At 38.2% G+C, this 24,502-nt stretch overlaps 1 protein-coding gene across 1 annotated transcript in view; it reads left to right on the top strand.

Moving 5' to 3' along the window:
- Positions 1-24,502, top strand: part of CPA6 (carboxypeptidase A6) — a 337,239-nt gene that overhangs the window by 275,223 nt on the left and 37,514 nt on the right. Inside the window, exons 7-8 of the mRNA XM_036742096.1 lie at positions 17,605-17,715; positions 18,075-18,165. Of these exons, the coding sequence (XP_036597991.1) occupies positions 17,605-17,715; positions 18,075-18,165 (202 nt within the window). The remainder of the gene's footprint in view (positions 1-17,604; positions 17,716-18,074; positions 18,166-24,502) is intronic.

Raw genomic sequence — 24,502 nt, 5'->3', positions numbered from 1 at the left:
ATCACTAATCCATGTGGCTCCATCAGCACTGAGTAGTTGAGATGCAACATAGGTCTTTGACCCATAAATAGCATTCGGGACATCATAAAAGAATTTTGGATTGTTATTGTCAATGTAAAACTGAATTTCATCTGCCTTCTCACTGAACCAAGAATCCTGCATCTCTCTAAGCTTGCACTTTACTTTTGATGAAGTTAAACTCTGCCCTCTTAGAGATGGATGAACCATCCTGCTGGTTAACCCTGTAGAGTTCTCATTTTTCATTTAGTGGCTTCTAAATAAGTTCACTTACCTTGGCAGTATACTTTCCAGGCCTCACAAGCTGCATTGAGTGCATTGAGTAGTATACATAGATGATGAGGTTGACACATGCTTTGCCAGAGCTAGCTCAGTTTTGGGGAGGCTCTGAAGGAAAGTGTTGGAGAGAAGAGTTATCAGGCTGCCTACCAAACTGAAGATCTACAGAGCTGTTGTGCTGACCTCATTATTGTATGCCTGTTAATCCAGACAATCTATCAGCACCATGCCAGGAAACTGAATCACTTCCATTTGAATTGCCTTAGGAAGGTTTTGAAGATCACCTGGGAAGATAAGGTACCAGACACTGAGATCTTTTCTTGAGTTGAACTGCCAAGCATTCAAACTCTACGCAAAGAGCGTAACTCCGATGGACTGATCAGGTTGTGTTCAAATGCCAAACTTGCATTTCTCTAAAAGACAATTTTACAGAGAACTCACACAAGGCAAGCACTCTCACAGAGGTCAGAAGAAGTGATACAAGCACATTCTCAAGGTCTCTCTGAAGGACTTTAGAATCAATTGTGAGAAATGGGAAACACCAGCGTGGGACCCCCCAGCGTGATGTGCCTGCAACAGTAGCTCGAAAGAAACGTGAGATATGCAAATGTAGAGACATCTCCATTCCAAGTGTTCATATGGACTATTTGTGCCTGACCTGTGGTAGAGCCTTCCAAGCTCATATTGGTCAAATCAGCCATTGTCACACACACTGCATCTTGACCCACAATGATGTCATATTGGTCCACTTCAAGCATAAAGGACAACAACCATTCTAACGGGAAATATTGTTGTTGTTCACTTACTTCAGTCATGTCTGACTTTCTGTGACCTCATTTTTAGAGTTTTCTCAGCAGAGGTATGAAGTGGTTTGCCATTTCCTTCTCCAGTTCATTTTGCAGATGAGGGAATTGAGGCAAACAATGTTAAGTGACTTTCCCAGGGTCACATAGCTAATAACTGTCAGATTTGAACTCATGAAGATGAATCTTCCTGCTTCTAAGCCCCGTGCTCTATCCACTTCACTGCCTAGCTGCCCCCTTTAACGGGGAAATTATTATGTATTATATAGTAATATAACATATTATTTTATTATTATAATATTTATTACATGCTAGCATGACTAATAAATTATTAATTTCCTAGATACTATGTCTCTCAAACTTTTTATATGTGACAGAAGTCAGCTTGTAGAGACGCACAAGAAGAGAACATGGTCAGGAAATGGCTAATGACAAAGTTTGGCCAAAATGTAGCTTGCAAGAAGGAGAGTAGGAAATAAAGCTGGAAAGATAGGATGGAGCCATATTGTGGAGGGCTGTAAGTAGCAGGTTATTTGAATTTTATTCTGTCAGCAATGTGGAGCCTCTGAGGGTTTTTAATCAGAGGCATGCCATGGACAGATTCAGATAATAGTAAGATTTCTTTTTGTTTCCCCAGCTATGCAAAAGGTGGATTGGAGAGGGGAGAAACTAAAGAACTGAAGGCAGAGAGACCAGCTAGTAGACCATTATCATAAGCTAGATGAAAGGAAATGAATCTCTGATCTTTTGGGGGTGGCAGTGTGAATGGAGAGGAAAGAATGGATGAGAGAGGTAGAATCAGTGATACTTGGTAACTGACTGGGTATTTGGGAGTGGCAAGGTAACACAGCCTTTAAAAGTACCTGTGGTCTTTTTCTTAAGCGTGTGGTTAAAAGATGAAGCTAGTGAAAGAAATTATGCTTTGAGATAATTTTTCTTACCTTTTTAAAATCTTTGATCTCTTACTGATGATATCTTCATTTGTAATACCATTTAAGCAGAGAACTAAGATGTCTATTGTCTTTTCTCGAACCTTGAAAGCATTTTCTATTTTCATTCTTTTGTTGTGGTTTTGTTATGGACCTGATTTAAAGATGAAAAGTGGTTATCGGATATGATGTGAATTTAATATAAAAGAACAAGGAATGCTGGTTTCTAGACATCTCATTTTGGAGCAAAATACTTCCAATGTCTGTCTTTTGTCAGAAACTGCAGATTTCTTATAGTTTTTTAGTTATGTATTTTATTTAAGTTTTAGATCTAATCTACTTCCAGAAAGGATTTGAGAGAGCTTACAAAATTAAATACAATGTGAGGCAAGACAATTAAAAACAAAACCAAATATGAAGCAGGACAATTAAGTTCAGAGGAGCTGAGAATTCCATGTCACTGTGGACCCGAGTACTGAGGCATAAATTTAATACCATTGTATACTGAATTTAACTATACATTTCCTGGGACCCAAGGAAAAAAGAAGAACATACTGGGTTATGTAATTATCATTTTTAATAAAAGCCACCATATAAGTTTGTTTACAAAGAAATAACTATTTCCTAGAACTGCATTCAAGGCAATAGAGAAGCACATGGTCAGTGTTAGCTGGCTGCAGTATATCGATGAGAAATTACACAGAAGTGAAATAAAAGCTGATGGAGAATCAATAAATCAGTCAACATGGATTTATTAGGCAGTCTGGAGAGAAAAATGTACCAGCCCTATAACAAAAGCAAGAGGTAATCAACAGACAGCCCTCACACTCCATTGGTATCCACACAGTGTCAAGACAACACAAGCAAAGTCCTCCGGCAGGATCATAGGGTCATAAATCTAGAGTCAGAAAGGAATATGACAGTCGTCTAGCCCAACTCTCTTTTTTTATAGTTGAGGAGACTTAGATAGGAGAAGTTAAATGGCTCATCCAAGGTAATATGTAGTGATTGACAGAGCTGGAATTCAAACTAAGGTCCAATCATTCCAACAGTTCTTTCCACAACACCATATTGGATCACCTATGGTGGATTTGTTGTCATTGTTCAGCAGTTTTTCTGTCATGTCTGACTCTTGATGACCCCATTTGGAATTTTCTTGGCAGAGACTACAATGTTTTGCCATTTCCTTCTCCAGCTAATTTTACAGATGAGGAAACTGAGGCAAGCAAGGTTAAGTGATTTGCCCAGTGCCACACAGCTAATAAGTGAGGCTAGATTTGAACTTCACCAGTAGTTTTCCTGATCTCAGGCCGAGCACTCCATCTACTATGCCACCTACCCGCCCTCATGGTGGATTTTCAGGAGGCCATGAAGAAGTCAAACAGGATAAATAGGCATGAATATGATGTAGTCTCCATCACTCGAGGATATATTCACATCGATGAGATTACAGTACCATTGGAGTGCTCGAGTATTGAATTCAGTAGGAGTTTATTACATAGACACTTACGTAAGATATACTGGCTTAGCAAAAGAACCATAATGTCATTCAAATGGATTTTTTGATACTACATCAGACCTTGAAGGCCTAATGCTAAATTTTAACTTGACAAAGACACTTGTGTAGCAGCTGAGCTAATATAGTCTAGGTATCCTTATTTCTGATGATCTGCTTTTAAACAGAAATATGTTGCTGTTGCTTAGTCGTTTCAGTCATGTCTGATTCTTTGTGACCCCATTTGGGGTTTTCTTGGCAAAGATACTGGATTGGTTTGTCATTTTCTTCTCCAGCTCATTTTACAGATGAAGATAAGTAGGCAAACAGGGTTAAATGACTTCTTCAGGGTCACACAGCTAGTACGTTTCAGAGGCCAGATTTGAACTCAGAAAGATGAGTCTTCCTGACACTAGGCCTAGCACTCCATCCACTGTACCACCTAGCTGCACACAGAAATATAGCTTACGGAGTCTATATGATTGGCCAATAAGCATTTTCATTAGACTTTGACCCTCAAAAATAAGACATTTAAAATGAACCTTTTGCTAAAAATAGACTTCGTGAGGGACAGGGTCAAAGGCTGAGCACCTTCTGTGAGAGCACTTGCTTAGCTCATGCCCTAGATCCAATTTTAATATGTTAGTGTGGGGAGAAAAGAATAGGACATGGAGTCAAAAAAAACTAGCTTCAAGCTTTGACTCAGCCTCCTACAAATCATATGACCTTGCGTATGTCATTTAACCTCACTGAGTCTCAGTTTCCTCAGTTGTAAAAATGGAATTAATATTTACACAAACTACTACCTAGGGAGAAGTGGGTAGAAAACTAATTGTAATAAGTCTGGGAAATATATACTTCTGGATTTTATTCTGTGGTGATATGAAACACAAGCTGAGTCAGGGGCTGCCATCATGATGCTTCCTAAGGAGAAAGGAAACACTTTTTAACATTAAAAATGAGCAAGTCTTACTTCTTTTTCATTGTCTTTTGATCTTATTTTACATTTCCTAATAAAAATTTATTTACCATCTGAGTTCCAGGTAGCTAGGCAGAGCAGCAGACAGAAAGCTGGACAATGAGACAGGAAGACTTGAATTTGAATTTCACTTAGACATTTATTAGCTGTGTGATTCCTGGCAAGTCAATTAACCTTTCTATGCCTCAGTTTCCTTACCTATGAAATGGAGAGATTGCACTTAACTTCTAAAATCTCTGCTAGCTGTAAACCTATGATATGCCCAGAATTGATGTAACGAATGAGATAATTTAAGCAGAGTCCTTTCCAACCAGTTTTACACAAATGTGACTTGTCACTGTTAAATACCTGAGAGAAATGTTAATTTATCAGAATAAAATTTAGCTTCATACACCCTAGATATCTTAGGACATAATGCCATCTACCCTGCTATTGCCCTCCTTCCCCATCTGAAAGAGGACCTTTCAGACCAAAAATATGACTTTTACCCTCCATTTAGAATCCTACCCTGGTCTTTTATTGGCTAATTAGGGAGTAGTACAAGACTGCTTACATGACTATACCTACTTGGTCCCAAACCATGTTTGATATCCATCTATCCCAGACATATTAGAACATCTTGCCACCTACTCTGTTGCTATATATACCCTCCTATCCACAGGGTCCTTCCTATACACCCCTTACCCTCGATCTGGGCGGGGTGGGGGGCGGGAAACGTTTAAGTACCTACTATGAGTCAGGGACTCACTGAGTATACAAAGATAAAAGTAAGACAATCCCAGCCTTCTACGAGCTTACTTTCTAATAGGGAAAGACAATACCCATGAGAGAGCAATCAAAATTAAAGCAATACCACTATTGCTTCCGCAAAGATCACGACAGTTGACTGCCCTATGGCTTCGCTCATCATTACTATGACTCCCTAGAAAAACTCCCTTCCCTGGATACCTATGTGTCTTCTCTTATTAGAACACAAAGTCATTGAGGGCAGTAAGTGTCTTATTTTTGTCCTTATATACCTAGCACCTGGTACAGTGTCTGATACTATCACAGGGAGTACTTAATAATTTCTCGTTTATTCATTATTATTCCACCAGCTCTGTCTTTCCTCTATTCTATTCAGAACAGAGAACAAAGAGCCCCTTTATCTTCACTCCTGTGATCTGTGTTACTTACATGGATATTTGGAGTTACTGGGGTTTTTTTCCCCTGGTTCTTGGTTTCCCTGTCATATGTGTGATACGCTGAAAGTAGAGATTTCATCTGAAATAGAAAATTTCTAGTTCTTCTGTTCTCCCTTTCATACAAGGTTCCCCATGGCTCTTTTCATGGTATTGTCAAGTGATTATTTTGCTATCATTTAGTATTCACTGAGCTTTTCACAGGGTGATAAACATCCTTACAGATTGAGATCTATCCCTCTATTCCCTTGGAAACTCTTCTCCCTCCTGTCCCAAAATAATTTTCCTTGTATTGAATTTTAAATCCTCTCCTTGGTATATGTATGCCTGAATACTCTCAAGAGTATGCCATTAGTGTCCTAAATAATTTCACAAATGCAGACTACTGTTACCCTTGATATTTGTGTCTCTTCTTATGGTTATCACTAGAACATGTTTTCTTCCTGTAGCGTGCCCTTCAGTGAACACCGAAGCATTATCTTCTTAGTCTGTTAGATCATATTCAGTGTGTTTGTTTGTTGGTGGAGAGGGAGAGCATAGGATTGGGGGAGGGGAAACCTTTCCAAAGCTGCCCTTTCAAAGAGCTGCATCTCTGTTCTCAAAACTGCTTTTTAGATGACATTTATCTTATTTGCATATCAACATTAAGTGCCCCAATATTCTGGAGTCTGACCTTGACTCTAAGATAGCAATTTTCCTCTTTTCCCCAAAAGAAAGTAACATAAATGATGAGAAAAGGGAAGAGATTTTGTCTTTATCTAACTCCATAGACATCTACAGATCAAGGTTCATGGCCTGAATTCCATATTGTTCTTCCATTTGAACAAAGGATTGCTTAGAGAATGTTATTCTTTCTCCTTAACGTGTTTTCGGTTATAAGTATGTGGTAGTAAAGAGAAGTCTGGGCTTGGAGTCAGGAAGACTCAAGTCCAAATTCTACCTCATCCTTACTGCCTTGGGGCAAGGTGCTTAACGTCTTTGTTCCTCAGGCAACACTCATATGGCAACCAGCCTATGATTTAGTAGAAATCTGTTTTGGTGCAGAAAATTCCTACGCCAGTAGTTTCTCATGCTGACAAAATCATAGGCCTTTTGCATATTCACAAATGTTTCCCACTATGTTATTAGAAAACCAAGATAGACTTAGAACATGGCATTTAGTATGGTTTTTTCTTTCTATATGTTAATTAACATCAGAATTAAACCCTCCTCATTTCCTGAAGACTTACCAAGTAGCTAGCCCAAAATAATACACAGAATCTTCTATAATACTCCTTAGCTTAAAATAGTAACATTTTTAGGTGAAATAAAATTTTATTTTTATTAAATACCTTATTTTTTCCAATTATATGTAAAGACAATTTTTAACATTCATTTTTTAAAATTTTGAGTTCCGAAATCTCCTCCTCACTCTCCACCTTCCTCATTGAGAAAGCAGGCAATTTGATATTAGATGTGCACTCATGCAAAACTTATTTCCATATTAGTCATTTTAAAGAAAACAGACAAAAAAATAAAATAAACAGTAGTATACTTTGATCTGCATTCAGAATCCATCAGCTCTTTCTCTGGAGGTGGATAGTATTTTTTATCAAAGGTCCTTTGAGATTGTCTTCAAGCTTTGTATTTCTGAGAATAGCTAAGTCATTCACAGTTGGTCATCATTACAATATTGTTACTGTGTACAATGTTCTGACAGAATTATAATTTTTATTATATTGGCTCAGCCTACCCATGAGCAATTAACATTTTTTCCAATTGTTCAGGTCTGAATTTGTCTGAAAAGTGAAGTGTAATTGTGTTCATAGAGTTCCTGCATTTGTCTTGGCAGGCAGACTCCCAAGTAGTTTATATTGTCTACAGCTATTTTAAATGGAATTTCTCTTTTTGCCTCTTACTGTTGGACTTTGTTGGCAATATATAGAAAGGCTAGTGATTTATGTGGGTTTATTCTCTAACCTGCAACTTTACCAAAGTTGTTAATTATTTCAACTAGTTTTTTTTAGTTGATTCTCTAGGATTCTGTAAGTATACCATCATCTCCAAAGAGTGATAGTTTTGTGTCCTCATTGCCTATTTTAAGTCCTTCAATTTCTTTTTCTTCTCTATTACTAAAGCTAGCAGTTCCAGTACAATATTGAATTCTGGTTGTTAATACACTCTTGCTCTCCACTTCCATTTTATGGGTTAGTTCATCCCATTCACATTCACAGTTATAATTACTAACTGTGTATTTCCCTCCATCCTATTTTCTCCTATTTATCCTTCTCTCTCTCTCTCTCTCTCTCTCTCTCTCTCTCTCTCTCTCTCTCTGTGTGTGTGTGTGTGTGTGTGTGTGTGGGTGGGTGGGTGGGTGTCTGTCTGTCTGTCTATCCTTCTCTGTCTCTCTCTGTCTCTGTCTCTCTCTCTGTATCTTTTTGTCTCTGTCTGTCTCTCTCTTTGTCTCTGTCTCTCTCTGACTCTCACTCTCTGTATCTCTCTCTTTCTCTCTGTCTCTCTGTCTCTCTGTCTCTCTCTCTCTCTCTATCTATCTATCTATCTACCTATCTATCCCCCTTTCCTTTTACCCTGGCCCTCCTTAAAAGTATTTTGCTTCTGATCACTGCCTCCCCCAATCCTCCCTCCCTTCTATCAGCCCCACTATCTTCTCTTATCTCCTTACCCTCGTACTGCTCTGTAGGGTAAGGTAGATGTCCATACCAACTGAGTGTGTATGTTATTTTCTCTTTCAGCCAATTCCAATGAGAGTGAGATTCAAGTATTGCCTGCAACCACCACCCCATCTTTCTCTCCTCTGTACCTTCTGTACCTCTTTTTTGTGAGGTAGTTTATCCCATTCTTCCTCTCCTTTCTCCCTTCTCCCAGTGCATTCCTCTTTCTCACCCCTTAATTTTTTTATATCATTCCATCATAGTCAATTCACACCTGTGCTTTCTGTCTATATACACTCCTTCTAACTACCCTAATAATGATAAAGTTCTTACGAGTTTCAAGTATCATCTTCCCATCTAGGAAAATAAAGTTTAACCTTGTTGAATCCCTTATAATTTCTCTTTCCTGTTTACATTCTCTTGAGTCTAGTACTTAAGAATCAAATTTTCTGTTCAGCCCTGGTGTTTTCATCAGGAATGACTGAAATTCCTCTATTTCACTAAATATCTATTTTTCCCCTGAAGAATTATATTCAGGAGCAGCTAGGTGGCACAGTGAGTAGAGCACTGGCCCTGAAGTCAGGAGAATCTGAGTTCAAATGCAGCCTCAGACACTTGACACAAGTACTACCTGTGTGACCTTGGGCAAGTCACTTAACCCCAATTGCCCTGACCAAAAAAAAAAAAGAATTATATTCAGTTTTACTGGGAAGGTGATTCTTTGTTGTAATCCTAGCTCTCTTGCCCTCCAAAATATCATATTCCAAGTGCTCCTATCCTTTGATGTAGAAGCTGCTAAATCCTGTCTTATCCTGACTGCGCACTCCACTCTCACCCCAGTGAGACCTTTCCTATTTACCTTCTAAGTTGTCTTGGGCTAGAAAATTGTTTCACCTACTCTTTCATTGGTTCTGTCAATCCAGAATTTGTTTCAAGCTGTTATTTTAAAGTTGTTTGGAGGGAAGTTTTGGAGAGCTCAGGTGAGTCCCTGCCTTTACTCCACCATCTTGGCTCCATCCCTGAAATAACAATTTGAAACAAATTGATAAAGTAAGGTGAGTGCAGTTCCTTGTGACTGCCACACTGAGGCATGTAATGCATTGTTTTACAGTGACCTTTAAGCCACTAGAACTTAAGATTTCCATGTAAGAAACCACCCATTATTGAAACTTATAAACAGGTAGACTTTGACTCCTAGTCATCTCTCCTTCCACATGTACATGTACAGTATTTGTGTCAAGTACTAAAATGTGTCTTCTACATCCGAAGGGAAATGCTTGGAAGGCTCTTTATTATACAAAAGAAGCAAAGCAAACAAAAACCTATATTTTTATCTCACCAGAATCCACACATTAATGTCATCTCTCAAGGATGAAACATATTTTTAATTAAAGACATGCAGACAGAGCACACCAGTGCCCTTAGCCATGAATTCCAGTGTTACCACTACCCACCCTCATTAGAAATTGCTCCCTTTCTCTAACCTAAATCTCACAAGGTCATAGAATTTTAGAGCTGGAAGAAACCTTAGAGATTACCCTTCAGGCAGCAGTTTTTAAGTTCATTTTTCATAGAAAGGAAGAACAGCTAGGATACTTATAAACTGAAAAAAATAAGTGTAGTATATAGTATGGTCATGTTTACACCACATATATGTTTACACCATACACCATACATAGGGTGGATACATCCCAGTCCTGATAAGAATGGAAAATCTGATACAGTGAACTGATGCATACCCCCATTAACTAATCCTCTAGAAACAAAGCTTATTTATGGTAAAGTTAATCTTTTTTATCATAATGAGTGAAGGCCCAATAGCAGGCCAAAAATAGATATTAAGAGGAAAGGAATAAGCATTTATATAGAACCTACTATTTGCCAGGTCCTGTGCTAAGCCCTTTTACAAATATTATTTCATTTGATCCTCACAACAACCCTAGAAAGTAGATGCTATTATTATCCCCATTTTGCAGAATGGATTTGAACTTAGGTCTTCCTCACTCCAAGCCCAATGCTATATACACTGAACCACTACTTGCCTCTAAGGAGGAAGTTTCTGTATGACCCTGTACTCCAGGGTCAGCACCTCCAGGTGCTAGTAGAACTTGTGAATGCTGGACAGGAAACATCCTTGAGAGAGGTGGGAACAATCCAGCTAGAATGGAAAAGGACTTTGAAGCTGCAGGCTATCTGCATTGCTTCCTTCTCTCCCCTTCCATGGGAAAGTTAGGAAGCCACATTCTGACCTTCTGGTTGAAAAGAAATGAGGAATGTGGCTAGTTAGATCAGCACTGTCCTGCTCTATCTCTATTAGAACATTTTCCCTTTTCAAGGCTCAATAGAGGATTGATGCTCAACCATTAACAAACAAAGAAAAAAGCAACTGCCCATAGCTATATTATTTAAAATTATATCTTATTGGGAAAATCAGGTAGGAAACCAAAGGAACCCAGACTGACCTGAAGGATTAAGTATATAAAAATCCATAAAATTTGGGGTTGTCAGCCAATAGCTTCAGAGCCACATGGTATATATTCAAGTGTATAAATCCAGCTCTTAGTCTAATTTTATGAATGTACCTGTGTGTTGACTCATCTTATTAATGCCGAGATGAATTTAGTATTTCAAGCAATGACTCATCAGTCTTACAGGGAAATATTCTACCCCATACAAGAAACATTGATTAGATATGTTCCCATAAATGATGCAATACGTAATAAATATTTACTTATATACTATTCTTATTACTTACCTTTAAACCGTTATTCTTTGGATCATTAGTGTATAAATTTGTATAAATTAAATCAAGCATAACAAATGCACAAATAAATACAAATGAAGTTGCTATGAAATATATCTGTGGCATCAAATGACATATCACACATATATTAATGCTGTTCTTATGAGTTATATTCTAAGAATCCTCAAAGGATCTGTGACTCATCAGCGTGGGAGTTCCCTCCACCAGTGAAGATCACAATCCCTCTGTACCTTCTCAACCTGTTCATTTCTTACCCATTTTCATTAACAGATCCTCTAAAGAAGACTATTCAACATACTGTAGGCTTTCCTTTGGATCACTGATAATTCATAGATGGAAGTCCAGCACTTGTGCTATTCACTTTTATCTCTGGCCTTCACTGGATAAGCTCCTCGCCTATTTTTCCAGACATCCTTAATGGTGTCTTTTCATTCATTTCTTGGGCACGAGCTATTATGCCGCCGCCTACTTCTATCCACTATGCATCTTTCAATTTCCCAATAGATCAGTAGCAATTGCGATTCTTCTGAGATCTTTGTCGCAGAATCACAGAATTGGAAGGGATCTCAAAGATCATGTCATCCAACCTATACCCAAACAGAAATCTCCCTCGATAGTATCTCCGACAAGGGATTCATTCGGAAGCACAAAAGTTCTAGAAACTCAAGTGAAATCCTGAAATAAAGTAGGATGAAGGAGAAATGATACTTGTAGAAATCAAATTATATTATAAAGTATTAGTTACAAAAACTATTTAGTGCTGGCTAAAAAATAGAAGAGTAGATCCATGGAACATACTAGATAAACAAGAAATAGAAACAATGCAGCTCAATAGCCTAGTATTTGATAAATCTAAGAATGTAAATTGCTTATAGGAGGACTCTCTATTTAAAAAGAGCTGCTGGAGCAGCTAGGTGGCACAGTGGACAGAGTGCTGGGCCAAGAGTCAGGAAGACTCTTCTTCTGGAGTTCATATCTAGCCTCAGATACTTCATAACTGTGTGACCCTGAGCAAGTCACTTAACCCCGTTTGCCTCAGTTTCCTCAGTAAAATGAGTTGGAGAAGGAAATGGCTAGCCACTCCAGCATCTTTGCCAAGAAAACCCCAAATGGAATCACAAAGAGTCAGACACAACTGAAAATAACTGAACAAAAACAAAGCTGAGAAACTTGGCAAGCAATTTGGCAATATAAGTGAACATACACATGAATACATGTGTGTGTGTATGTATGTGTGTGTGTGTGTGTGTTTGGACCTGCATCTTACACCGCATACAATAATAAGTTCCTTAAGAACACATGACCTAAATATAAGAGGTCAAATCTTTTTTTAAAAAAAATAAATGAAAGGAGATGTGCCTCACAACCATGGCTGAGGAGAGAATTCTTCACTAAACAAGGGTTGGAAGTGATCCCAAAAGATAAAGATGATTATGCGATATGGAAAAGCTTTTGTACAAACAAAATAAGTATATCTAGGATAAAAAGGGAATTGTCGATTGTGGGGGGAAAGCTTTTGCATCAAATATCTCTGATATGGGTCTGATATCCAAAGTATTTAGTGAATTAACACAAAAATATAACGCTAAGAGTCATTCCCCGGTGGATAAGTAGTCAAACGATATGAATAGGTTTCAAATAAAAAATTGTAACTATTAACAACCATATGAAAGATTGCTCCAAATTGCTAACAGGTTTTGCCTAAAATCAGCAAATTTTCCAAGAAGACAAAAATGGAAATAGTCAATGTTGGAGGGGCTGCAAGAAAATATGTACACACTAATATGTTTTTGATGAAGCTACAAATCGATTCAACCACTGTTGGCAACAATTTGAAATTCATTTAATAAAATGACTAAAATGTCCATATCTTCTGATTGAAAGATCTCACTGCTGGGGATATTCCCCAAAGAGGTCAAGAACAAAAATAACAACAACAGAAGTTCCCTATGTACCAAAATATTGCTAGCTACTATTATATTGTAGTAGCTAAAAATTTAAAAAACAAAGTGCATACTCACAGATTAAGGAATTTCGTTTATGCCAGCAAGCTTCATCAGACAACCACAGGCACTCCAGATCCAGTCCCTCTTGTAACTCAGTTCTCTGATGTTGTCTGGGGCACTTCGTTATCCTTGAATTGGTAATTCATTGTATTCATTCCAAAGAAGTAGAAAAACAGGAACCACATACTGTCCCTCACAAGCTTAATATACTGACTATTTCCTAGCCCTTAATGGCTCCTAGGTACAAATTGAGCCATTACTCAGCCTTCAGGAATGTTATGGATTCAACATTGCAGCTTAAAGTAGCTTCATTTTTTGTGACCCTAAAAAAAGCTCTGTTATTACCATTTCCTTCAAGAAACAAATAAGCAAAGTATGACCAGGTAGAGAGAATAGTAGAAGGCCAAGGCTACAGCATTTTTTTCTCTCCCCCAGATATTTGATAAGTCTGGTGTCCTAACTTTCAAATGTTTGCTTATTGGGTTGTCTGACTACTTAAGAAAAGATGACCTGAGTTTGTGCATTTCACTCCATATCCACAGTCTCTCCACCTGGGACTAGGCCACAGAGCTGTACTTGTTTGAATTTTTTGTTTCTTGGTGTGTTAGAATCAGAATGCTAAGAAGAAGTATGTATTTTTCATTTTATCTCTTATTCATTTATATAAATGGCTCCCTCTCCTCCTCTCCCTCTCCCTCCCTTCTTCTTCTTCTTCTTCTTCTTCTTCTTCTTCTTCTTCTTCTTCTTCTTCTTCTTCTCTCTCTCTCTCTCTCAATCTCTCTCTCTCTCCCCCCCCAGCCTCCCCTCACACAAACACACAATTATTGTTCTCAGAAATTAGTTGCCTGCCATATCCTGGATTATGCCTCATCAAGGAACCAGTCTATTGAAGTTGATGCCCTTTGAGAAGCTAAGAGTTTAACTTTGCAAAAATTCTACTTTAAAAGTTCTATCTTGTAGGTTTTTAGGTAATATGTCCATATTTTGTTTGTATAAAATAGAAGGAAATTCCTGCCCCCCCAAACCCCTATATCTCTGGATTGTCCTTTGGGTCAGTTTAAAACGCTGAGTCCGGACATCATGGTATTTTGAGATTCACAGTCATACAACTGTGCTAGGAACACATTCATGTTATAATCTTAATTTCTCCCACAGAGCCTCAGATTCCAGATTCTGTTCAAATACACATTCCAAGTTCAAGAGTACTAGACATACCTTCGTTAAGATCATAAAAAATATAGAGATACATTAGTGATTAAGGATACATGATGACAACTGAACAGAAAACAGCCAGCCCTAGATCCTGATAGCATCAGCTGGCAGGTTGATGATGAGGGTCATTACAGGTCAGTTGTGATTACTGTTGTTATTCAGCCATTTCAGTCTTGTCTGACTTTTTGTGATCCTATTTGGGGTTTTCTTGGCAAAGACACAGGAATGGCTCATCATTTCCTTCTCCAGCTCATTTTACAGATGAGGAAACTGAGGCAATCAGGGTGAAGTGACTTGCCCAGGGTCACACAGCTAGTAAGTGTCTGAGGCCAGATTTGAACTCAGGAAGAAGAGTCTTCCAGACTCTAGGTCTGGGGCTCTTTCCACTGCACCATTTAGCTGGCCTCTTCTTGGGATTCCTTTTTATTAAAAGCTGGATCTCAACATGCCCTATGTGACTATATCTCTGGCCTCTCCCACTCCTCTATTTTATAATCTTGATTTTCCATAGATTAAATTTTCTACTGTGCTGCTGTCCTATGGGATACTTCCTTATTCTGATTGTATGTAAATGAGAGGGATTTACTATATGACCTGGCTAGAGCCCCCTACAAAATCATACAAGATTCCTTGATAAATGCAACCACAGAGATAACTTTGGCTCAATGACCCTCAGTTTATTAACATCAATTGAAAAATAAAAAATAAATAATATCCAACGTTGTTCACCATTGTAATGGAAAGGTCTTACATGAAGTCCAAATGTAGAAGGATGAGTTATGTCTAGTCTGTAAATGATGACATCTTCCAGGTACTCTGATTTGTGGATAATATTATTCTGGTTGCATCCACCCATACTAAGAACATTCCAAGGCTTCATCAATATCACTAATCAAAACAAGATCAACCTACCAATTCATGCAGGGAAAACTAGCTGGATAAGAAATGCCAATTGTCCAGGATACTTATGCAGATGAATGCGCCATCAGTGGAATTAACATATCAATACATATATCTGGAACAGGCACAGATGGAAATGAGTTCAGGGCCCAAAACTGAGAAGACAGAGAGAGAGACAGAGACAGAGAGACAGAGAGACAGAGAGAGAGAGAGAGACAGAGAGAGAGAGAGAGATTGAAGATTCATGAGTGATGATGATAATTGCCAGCACAAAGATCTGGAACATTCAGGAAGGAGTAAGATGGAAGGCATACGACAAGAGATTAGCATTAAGACGTCTTCTCTTTTAGAATCTCTAGTCATAGGGTTATACCCATTATCTTTCCAAATTTCTTCTTCTTTGACATTTAGCATTCCTATCTGATTATTAGGATTCCTTTCTTTGCATATTATAAACTTAAGATAATATAGTCACTTTATCTCCTCACTAATAAATGTTTCCTTGGTAAAATGACTTCTAGAACAGCAGTTTTGTGTGTTGCTTCTTTTATCAGAGATGAAAATTTTAGCAAGGTAATTTAGGTACTATATCACTATCATACCTTTCTTCTATTTCATTTTGGTCATCTGCATTAGAAAAGCATCAACAGTATCCTCCCTCTGCTTATGTGATCTGTATTGTAGTTTCACAGCAAAATTGCCTCCACTCCTTCCTCAGCTCTTGAATCCTCACCAAAATACTCTCCATCAAGCTTCCTATCTCAAGTTTGAAGACCATCAAATAAGTGTTTATCTTCTGACGACGTAGTCCTACTTTACTTCTGCACACATTTTCAAAAGTTCTAAGATCTTTTAATTAGCTGTCCTATTTTAACATGTTTTACATACCTGTGGTTAGTTAAATCCAATAAATATTTATTAAGTGCCTACTATGTGCCAGTCACTGTGATAAGTGATAGGGATACAACTAATAAAAAAGACAATCCCTGCCCTCAAAGAGCTTACAGTCTAATGAAGGGAGACAACATCTAAAAGGAGACAGGAAAGTGGGGACTGGAGGGAAGATTCCAGGTGGTACCCAGTGTAGGGACATCTTGTTCCATGGAGTTGAAACCAGTCGGAGCAGCAGGTGCAAAGCAGAATAGTTTGTGCATGAGACAAAAGTCTCAGGTTAGAATGAATGAAGTGAATAAATCTTTTGTTGGTTTATATTTTTATGATCAGCTACTTCAAGAGGGGTATCCCATATCCCTACCTCAATAATTATAGAGAGCCCAGAATTCTCCATTAAGTCAACAAATCAGAGGGATAAACTAAGCATGAACAAAGATATCTCTTTTGAAATAAACAAATGCACTTTAAACAAATGTATTAAAAATCTTTGATCAATTTAGGAGTCCTTTAATACTGTTGCTTGAAGAGAAATGAGGCCACACAGGATTTGTGTTCAGATTGGTAGAAAAAACTCACCCAACCCTGTCAGTTTTGTATAAAACAGCACGCCAATTCAGAACCCAAGGATCTGAACATCAGACAGTGGAGAGGACAGAGAGCCATTCCAGCCAAAGACTCTGAGAGGGAAACAGAGAAGAGAGTTGAAGAGAAAAATTGTTGGAGAGCAAGGAAGGAGTCAGAACCTCAAGAGTTAAACTGAAAAGAATTATTAGCATAGGGACAACAGGCAGAAGGAAAGAGAAAAAAGAACTGAGCTGCAGCTGAGAAGGGAGAGACTGAGAAGGGCTATCGAGGGAACCCATCACCACCAGCTGTACCCACCCTCAGTAACTGAAGAAAGTTCCAAGAAAAGTTCTGATCTTTCCCCAACTTCCCCTCCCAGTGCTTGTCTATTAAAAGACACTATAATATACGCTGCTGTGTCTTCACCTGAATGTTTCCAGTAACCTGAATTTTGCTTTAACCACAAAGAGAACAGTAGATAGTTAGCAATAAATAGAAACGTAAATTAAAGCAAAGAGCCAAACTTCTGCTTAAATGTTAGGAATCTCCTAATTGGGAGCTCAGGGCAATTGGGATTATATTTCTAATTTTTCATTTAATGTAAATCCCCTAAAGCAGCAGAAGAAAGAAACACATGGACCTAAAGGTACATTATATTGCCCTTAGGAGTCAAATAAGCTAGTTATTATGACAGGGTGTGGTTGATTACATCTTCAGAGAGAAAGGGTTAGATGTATTGATAAATATATCTGGTATGGTCACATCCACCCTCCTCAGTGATACCTGTACCCACTGGTGTTAATGATTGGATATTTTTTGAATGCACTAGATTTTTTCCCATTTAGTTTCTTATAATATCTTTTTTTAGTTGTCATCTGGACATTTCTTTTGTGCTGAACTTTAAAAGAATTTCATTCTTTGTCTTTTAGGCTCTTCAGACATATCGGAGTGATCCTGCCATGAGGAAAATGTTAAATCACCTCTATTTCTACATCATGCCTGTTTTTAATGTTGATGGATACCATTTTAGCTGGACCAATGTAAGCCATTTTGTCTTTCCACTGGAAACTGGATAAATCATAGGACATAGACTATTAGAGCTGGAAGGGCATTTAGGAATTTTGTCCAACTCCCTGAGAGAGAAGGCCAAGAAAGGAAAAGTGACTTGACCAGAGTCACACAGATAGTTAGTAGGAGAGGAGCCAGGATTAGAACCTCCATCTCTTGATTACTAATCCAATGTTTTCTCCATTAACTGCCTCACTGGCTCGTTTCTTAGATGCTGAAAAAGAAAAACATGCATAAGATCTGAAATTAATTGAGTAGTTGATCTACTATTGTACATGTGAATAACTTGTAGATTTTCTTTTTCTTCATCTATTTTCTTAATTGAGGTTAGGATCGATTTTGGAGGAAAACAAGGTCAAGAAACTCAAGGTTCCGTTGCCGTGGAGTGGATGCTAATCGTAATTGGAAGGTGAACTGGTGTGGTAAGTTGGGAAATAATTGGAAATTGGATCACAAGGTGTCCATGGGTTTCACACTTCAGAGTGACAAGCCCATTAGCAATCCAGCAGGAGCCTCTGCTGCTTTTCTAGTCTATGCAAGACTGATATAGAAAAGCGCAGACATGGGGTCTCTGTCATGAGTCTCAAAGGAAATAAGGATAGATGTATGTGTGTGTTATGTATTTTAGGACCAAGGATTTAAGTCTGTCAGCCAAATTCTGAAAATTGATCATTTAAACATAGATGTAAAAGGTGGGAGGAATGATGTATATGTGTCATAGAAATAACTAGAGCAGGAACTAATTTGTGATTTAAATCTGGTTGAGTAATTTTATCATCCTCACCTCAACCATGTTTATACTGCCACACTGATGAAAGCTGCCAAACCTTTCTTTCTAGTTATAGTCAACCAGTCAGTCAGGGAATATTTATTAACAATTTTATACAGGCAATTTTATTTTTGTCTCTATTTCTAATGTAACCCTTACTCCTATTAATAAGGAAATAGCTCTCTGGCTTCTCATTATACTTTGATGGGCCCATGGTCTCTACCACATGGAGACCCCTTCCACCAATGCAGATCACAGCCTGTCCAACTTTTATTTAAAAAAAAAGACTTTAAAAATAACTTTTAAAGGAAGATAGAAAATGTGTGGAAAGGACAAACATATATGCATGTCTTAAAGTTAGGAAAATCAAATACATAAAAAAATAGAGGAAAAACTTATGAATAGTATCATATTTGAGGCCAGAAGGGAAGCAAGGAGATCCTGTCAAAACACGGCCGTTTTTGGTTTCCAGAATTATTTTTGCTTTTGGAACTACTCCTGACCACATATGAGCCACTTATTCCAAAAGTCAACCCAAAATTTTAGGTGAAATAACAAATTAGTTAATAGGTGAAAGGGACAATCTAGGATTCTTTTAAATAAGGAAATAGCCTTCTGACTTCTTCCAGCAGTGCAGATAACAACCTCTCCATACCTTCCCACTCTTTGGTAGTTTCTTGCCATGTCTTTCCATAAAGTCACTAATGAAACTCTGCTGAATGTGCTAAAGACTGTCCTTTGTGTGGTTTTTTTATTTTGCTTGTTTTTTTAATATTTTATGGACACAATTGCAGCACTCCCATTTATATCACAGTTTGCATTTTACAAAGAGTTATTCTCACAACCTTTTGAGGCAGGTGGTACAAGTTTTATCATCTCCAGTTTGCAAATGAAAACACTGATGATTATCAGTTCAATTCAATTGACCCAACATTTATTAGGTGCCTGCACTGTATAAGGCACTGTGGTGGGTGCTGGAAATATGAAGACAAAAAATAAAATCCTAGCGCTCCATTAGCTCACATTTTCTGGAGAGAATTGCCCATAATCCCTTATCTGGTCATTGTCAGAGCAATGACTTGTTGCCAGGTCCAGTGCTCTTCCCCTTACACCATTCTGCCATTCACAATATTATTCTCTTGTGGTATTGGCTATATTCAGAGTTTTTCTAGACATTTTGACTTCTTGATTCTACTAAAACCTTGATAATGGCAAAGAATCTTGCAAACATTGGACATCCAAAATTATACATGGCCTGGTGACCTGAGAAGATTGTTGTTCAGTCATATTTCAATTGTGAATGAGTGCTCATGACCCCATTTGGGGTTTTCTTGGCAGAAACTGGAGTGGTTTGCCATTTCCTTCTGCAGTTCATTTTACAGATGAGGAAACTGAGACAAACAGGGTTAAGTGACTTGCCCAGGGTCACACAGTTTTAGTAAGTGTTTGAGGCCAAATTTGAACTCAGAAAGATGAGTCTTCCTGACTCCAGGCCTAGCAACTCTATCTACTGTGCCTCAAGAGGATGGTGTTACCCAATTGAAATCAATCAGAAAGACTGGCTTCAGTCTGAACCTGAATCCTCTTGTGGAAAACAGATTTGGCTCCATAACATTCAGACCATAATGTTCCACACACTAATTCGAAAATACCACCTTCCTTTGTCAGGCTTGTAGAAGTTTTCGGAAGGCTGTGTCCTCTGTTTTTCCATAAGATACATGGATAGATAAACTTAGACATACAGAAAGCAATATTACCAGGATAAAGTCAACCTCCTTTCACCCTCTGTGCTTTCATCTTCCCTTCTAAAATGTAAAGGGACCTCTAGTCCTACCTTAAAAAGATATTATGAGGAGAATGACATCATAAGCACAGAATGGGAAATCACCCAAGGTTTTTCTACTCAAGGCAAAACCTCCTTAGTGGGTTAGTATGGAGTGACTCAGAAGCTCAGACTCAGACCCAACAAGTCTATCCTGGAGAATAAAATGGACTAGACTCAAGCAGTCAATCTAGTACTGGGTTTTGCTCCCAGGTGACTATAACTGGTTTCTCAAGTCCTGCTCCCTCAATTGTTTCTCTGTCCCTTTCATTGGGGCAAGTCAGGGCAGGATGTTTCCCTCATCAAGGCAGGGAATAAATTGCCTTGATAATGAAGTATGACCCAGGCAGTTAGAGAGGGCAACTACCTGTCTTTGCTAACAAGGCATCATTTCCTCTCTTCTCCCCATCATGTTCAACTTAGTCCTTTTTTTAAACCCTCATACCTTTCTGCATTAGCCATCAACATCCTTCCTCTGAAGTGCAATGAATCTTGGAGTGCAAACCAGGCAATTTCAGCTAAAACAGAATATCTGATAGGAGCACAAGCATCATTATCTCAGTTTTACAGATGGGGAAACCGAAACTAATAGAGTGTAAGTGACTTGGCCAAAGTAACCTGGCTAGTAAGGAACAGAGCCAGCACTCAAACCCAGATGCCTTGACCCCAAGCATAGTGTTCCTTCCATTACCCTGTCTGCCCTGAGTCTGTCAGATAAAAATTGTCATCTGTCTCCAGCAGGTGGGAACCAAGAGCTTAAAGACTCTACTATCAATCCTTTGAATCCCCACCCATTCCCCATTTCACTAGTTAACAGATAGTATTAGCTAAGTAACTCTATCAGGCCAGCTAATGATGTATGTGTAAAGTTAGACTCTTTTGTTTGTAAACTCTCCCTATCAGGTTGCACTGAAGTCTCTCACTTCCATTTGGTTTTCCTTCTCTATTGAGCTTATCTGTCTTATTGATGTATTTTTCCACTTTGGGCCTTTGCTTCAGCTGTAGTCTCAGCTGATAATTACCTCAATTCCTTCTTTCAGTTTTTGATTCATTTAGATTTTCCCAGCAGAGTCAATATTCAAGACCTAGAATGAATTACCTCAAATTTCAGATAATTAGCAAATTATACACCTATTCATAGCAGTTGTTACAATGAAAGGTACAAGGATATGTTGTTTATTTTGCATACTAACTGATCCTGAATATGCTGGCAAAAACTATTTCCAAACCATGCACATAGACAACTGAAAACACTATTGTAGAGCCCAAATCGAACCAAGCAACAAAGAGGAACAATTTTTGCTCTTAATCCAGAAAACTGATGTACCATTTTCCAAAACCAGTGTGAGGGATGGCAAGGATTAAGAATCAATTGTTGAGATTGATTAGGTTAGGTTTTCTGTTTTCCTTTCTTCATTACACTCTCTATTGCAAAACAGATTTCTCAAAGCCTGGTAAAGCTGGGGAAGAAAGGTAGGAACAAGTGACTCAATCCCTGAATTGAGTATTTCAATCCTTGAATATTTTGACAGCTAGCTGCATTTTTATTACTACTCCGTTAATCACTCTCTTCTCCTTGATACTCTCATCTCTCTAGGTTTTTAATAAACTCCAGTGGTTTCCTGTTGTCTCTAGGAGCAAATATAAAATGCTCTGTTTGGCATTCAAAGCCCTTCATAATGTAGCCACTTCCTACCTTTCCAGTCTTCTTACAACTTACTCTCTAACACACACTCTTCAATTCAGTGACACTGGCTTCCTGACTGTTCCGAGAACAAGACACTCCCTTTCCAGGCATTTTCACTTCTCCCTCATGTCTAGACTACTCTCCCTCCTCTCTGACTACTAACCTCCCTGGCTGCTTTTAAGTCCCAACTAAAAGCCCACCTTCTACAGGAAGCCCTCCCCAACACCTCTTAATTCCAGTGCTTTCACTCTGTTAATTATTTCCTATTTATCCTGTACATAGATTGCTTTGCATATTTGTTTGCATGTTGTCTCCACCATTGGATTGCAAGCTCCTTAAGGTCAGGACTGTCTTTTGTCCCTTTCTGCATCCCCAGCTTTTACAGGCACTTAAAAAATGTTTATTAATTTATTGATACTCTAGACAGAGTTATGTACTATAAGAAGCAAAATCCCTTTCAGTGTACTCAGCTATTAAACGATAAAAATAATAGTTCACATATATATACAGCATTTTTAGGATTTAATCATCACGGCAACCTTTAGATATAGGTGGCAAAAGTATTATTCTTCCCAATTTACAGAGGAGAAAACTGAAGTTCAGAGAAGTTAAGTAAATTGCCCAGAGTCACATAGCTATTAATGGCAGAACCATGATTAAAACCAAGGACAAAATCTTTCTACTACATTATGCTGCAAATTAGTTCAATGGCCTATGATATCATCAATATGAGTACCCCCTTTCAGCAGTGAAGATTGCCACTAACCCATATCTTTTTGTTCATGTCTTCCCATAAATCCTTCATAAAAGTTCTACCCAATGAACCAGAAACCAGTGGCCCATCCATCCATTATTCCTCACTCTTTGTGACTGCCATCCCTTTTCCAGTCACTCAACTCCAGTCCATCCTCCATTCATCCACTAAAGTGATTTTCATAAAGCACAGGTCCAATCATGCCACACCCTTACTCAATAAACTCCAGCGGCTTCCTATTGCCTCCAGGAGCAAATACAAAATGCTTTGTTTGGCATTCAAAGCCCTACATAACCTAGCCCTCTCCTAACCTTCCAGTGCTCTTACCTTAGTCCATGCTATGTACTCTTCAATCCAATGACACTGGCATCCTGGCTGTTTCACAAACAAGACATTCCATCTCTTGACTCTGGGCTTTTTCTCTGGCTGTCTCCCATCCCTCCTCTGCTCTGCCTACTGACCTCTGTGGCTTTCTTTTAGTCTCAACTGAAATCTCATATTCTACAGGCAGCTTTCCCCAGCTCCTCTTAATTTTGGTGCCTTCCTTCCATTGATCATTTTCTATTTATCCTGTATAAAGCTTGCTATATATATATATATGTGTGTGTGTGTGTGTGTGTGTGTGTATGTGTATGTATATATATATATATATATATATATACATATACATATATATTTGTTTGCATGTTGTCTGTCCCATAAGATTGTAAGCTAATTGAGGGCAGGGATTGTCTTTTGCCTCTTTTGGTATCCCCAGCACTTAGCACAGTGCCTGGCACAAATTAGGCACTTAATAAATTGATTGATTGATTTCCTGGGTGATGTATTTTACACAAGAGGTGTCCAACTCATAGCCATAGGTGAGTGAAAATACATTAACATCTAATTGCGAAATGTTTAACAAAATAAATAAAAATACACTATGACATTGATAATGTTAATTTGTGATTTTCTAAGTCAGTATGATTCCACAGGGATCGCTTTCTATTTGAGTTTGACATGCCTGTTTTATACTACATCCTGCGCAAGTCATCATTGACAACATGCTGAAGACTGCCTCCAATACAAATTTCTTCTTTGGGAACTTTGTCTATTCTAGTAGCCCTTCCCATCTGCATCTTTATTGCTTTTTCTACTTACTCACAAATTACATTAAGGCCTGAAGTGTTAGAGTTCAATGTGGTTGAAAATAGCTTTTATATAAAGAACTATATACAGATTTGTTCCATTTTTTAGTCTGTTTCTTGCGTTTTTCCAATATCACTTGTAAATATTTTTGGAGTTACCTCAGGTGGGTCTCATATAAAGTTCTCCACAGATTTATTATCCCTTCCTTTGCTTTCCATTGTTTTACAAAGCCAAATTGGTCACAATTTTCCATAATCCATGTCTATGAGGTTTTCTAAACTGGTATTTCCCTTGACTGCCTCTATAAAAATAGAAAATGAACGTTGTCATTCAATCATTTTTCAGAGGTGTCTGACTTCATGACCCCATTTGGGGTTTTCTTGGCATTTCCTTCTCCTGCTCATTTTACAGATGAGGAAACTGAGGCAAACAAGGTTAAGTGGCTTGCTCAGGGTCACATAGCTAGTAATGGTCTGAGGTCAGGAAGATAAGAAAGGCCTGTCACTCTGTCCACTGTACCACCTAGCTGCTCTATGTAGTATTGTAAAAATGTACTAAAAGAATTAATTTACTCACCCTGAAAGTATCAAACGTTCCTT

Source organism: Trichosurus vulpecula, chromosome 1 (assembly GCF_011100635.1).
Source record: "Trichosurus vulpecula isolate mTriVul1 chromosome 1, mTriVul1.pri, whole genome shotgun sequence".
Taxonomy (NCBI): Eukaryota; Metazoa; Chordata; class Mammalia; order Diprotodontia; family Phalangeridae; genus Trichosurus; species Trichosurus vulpecula.
Note: the sequence above shows the minus strand (reverse complement) of the source record. Positions and strands in the feature narration are given on the sequence as shown.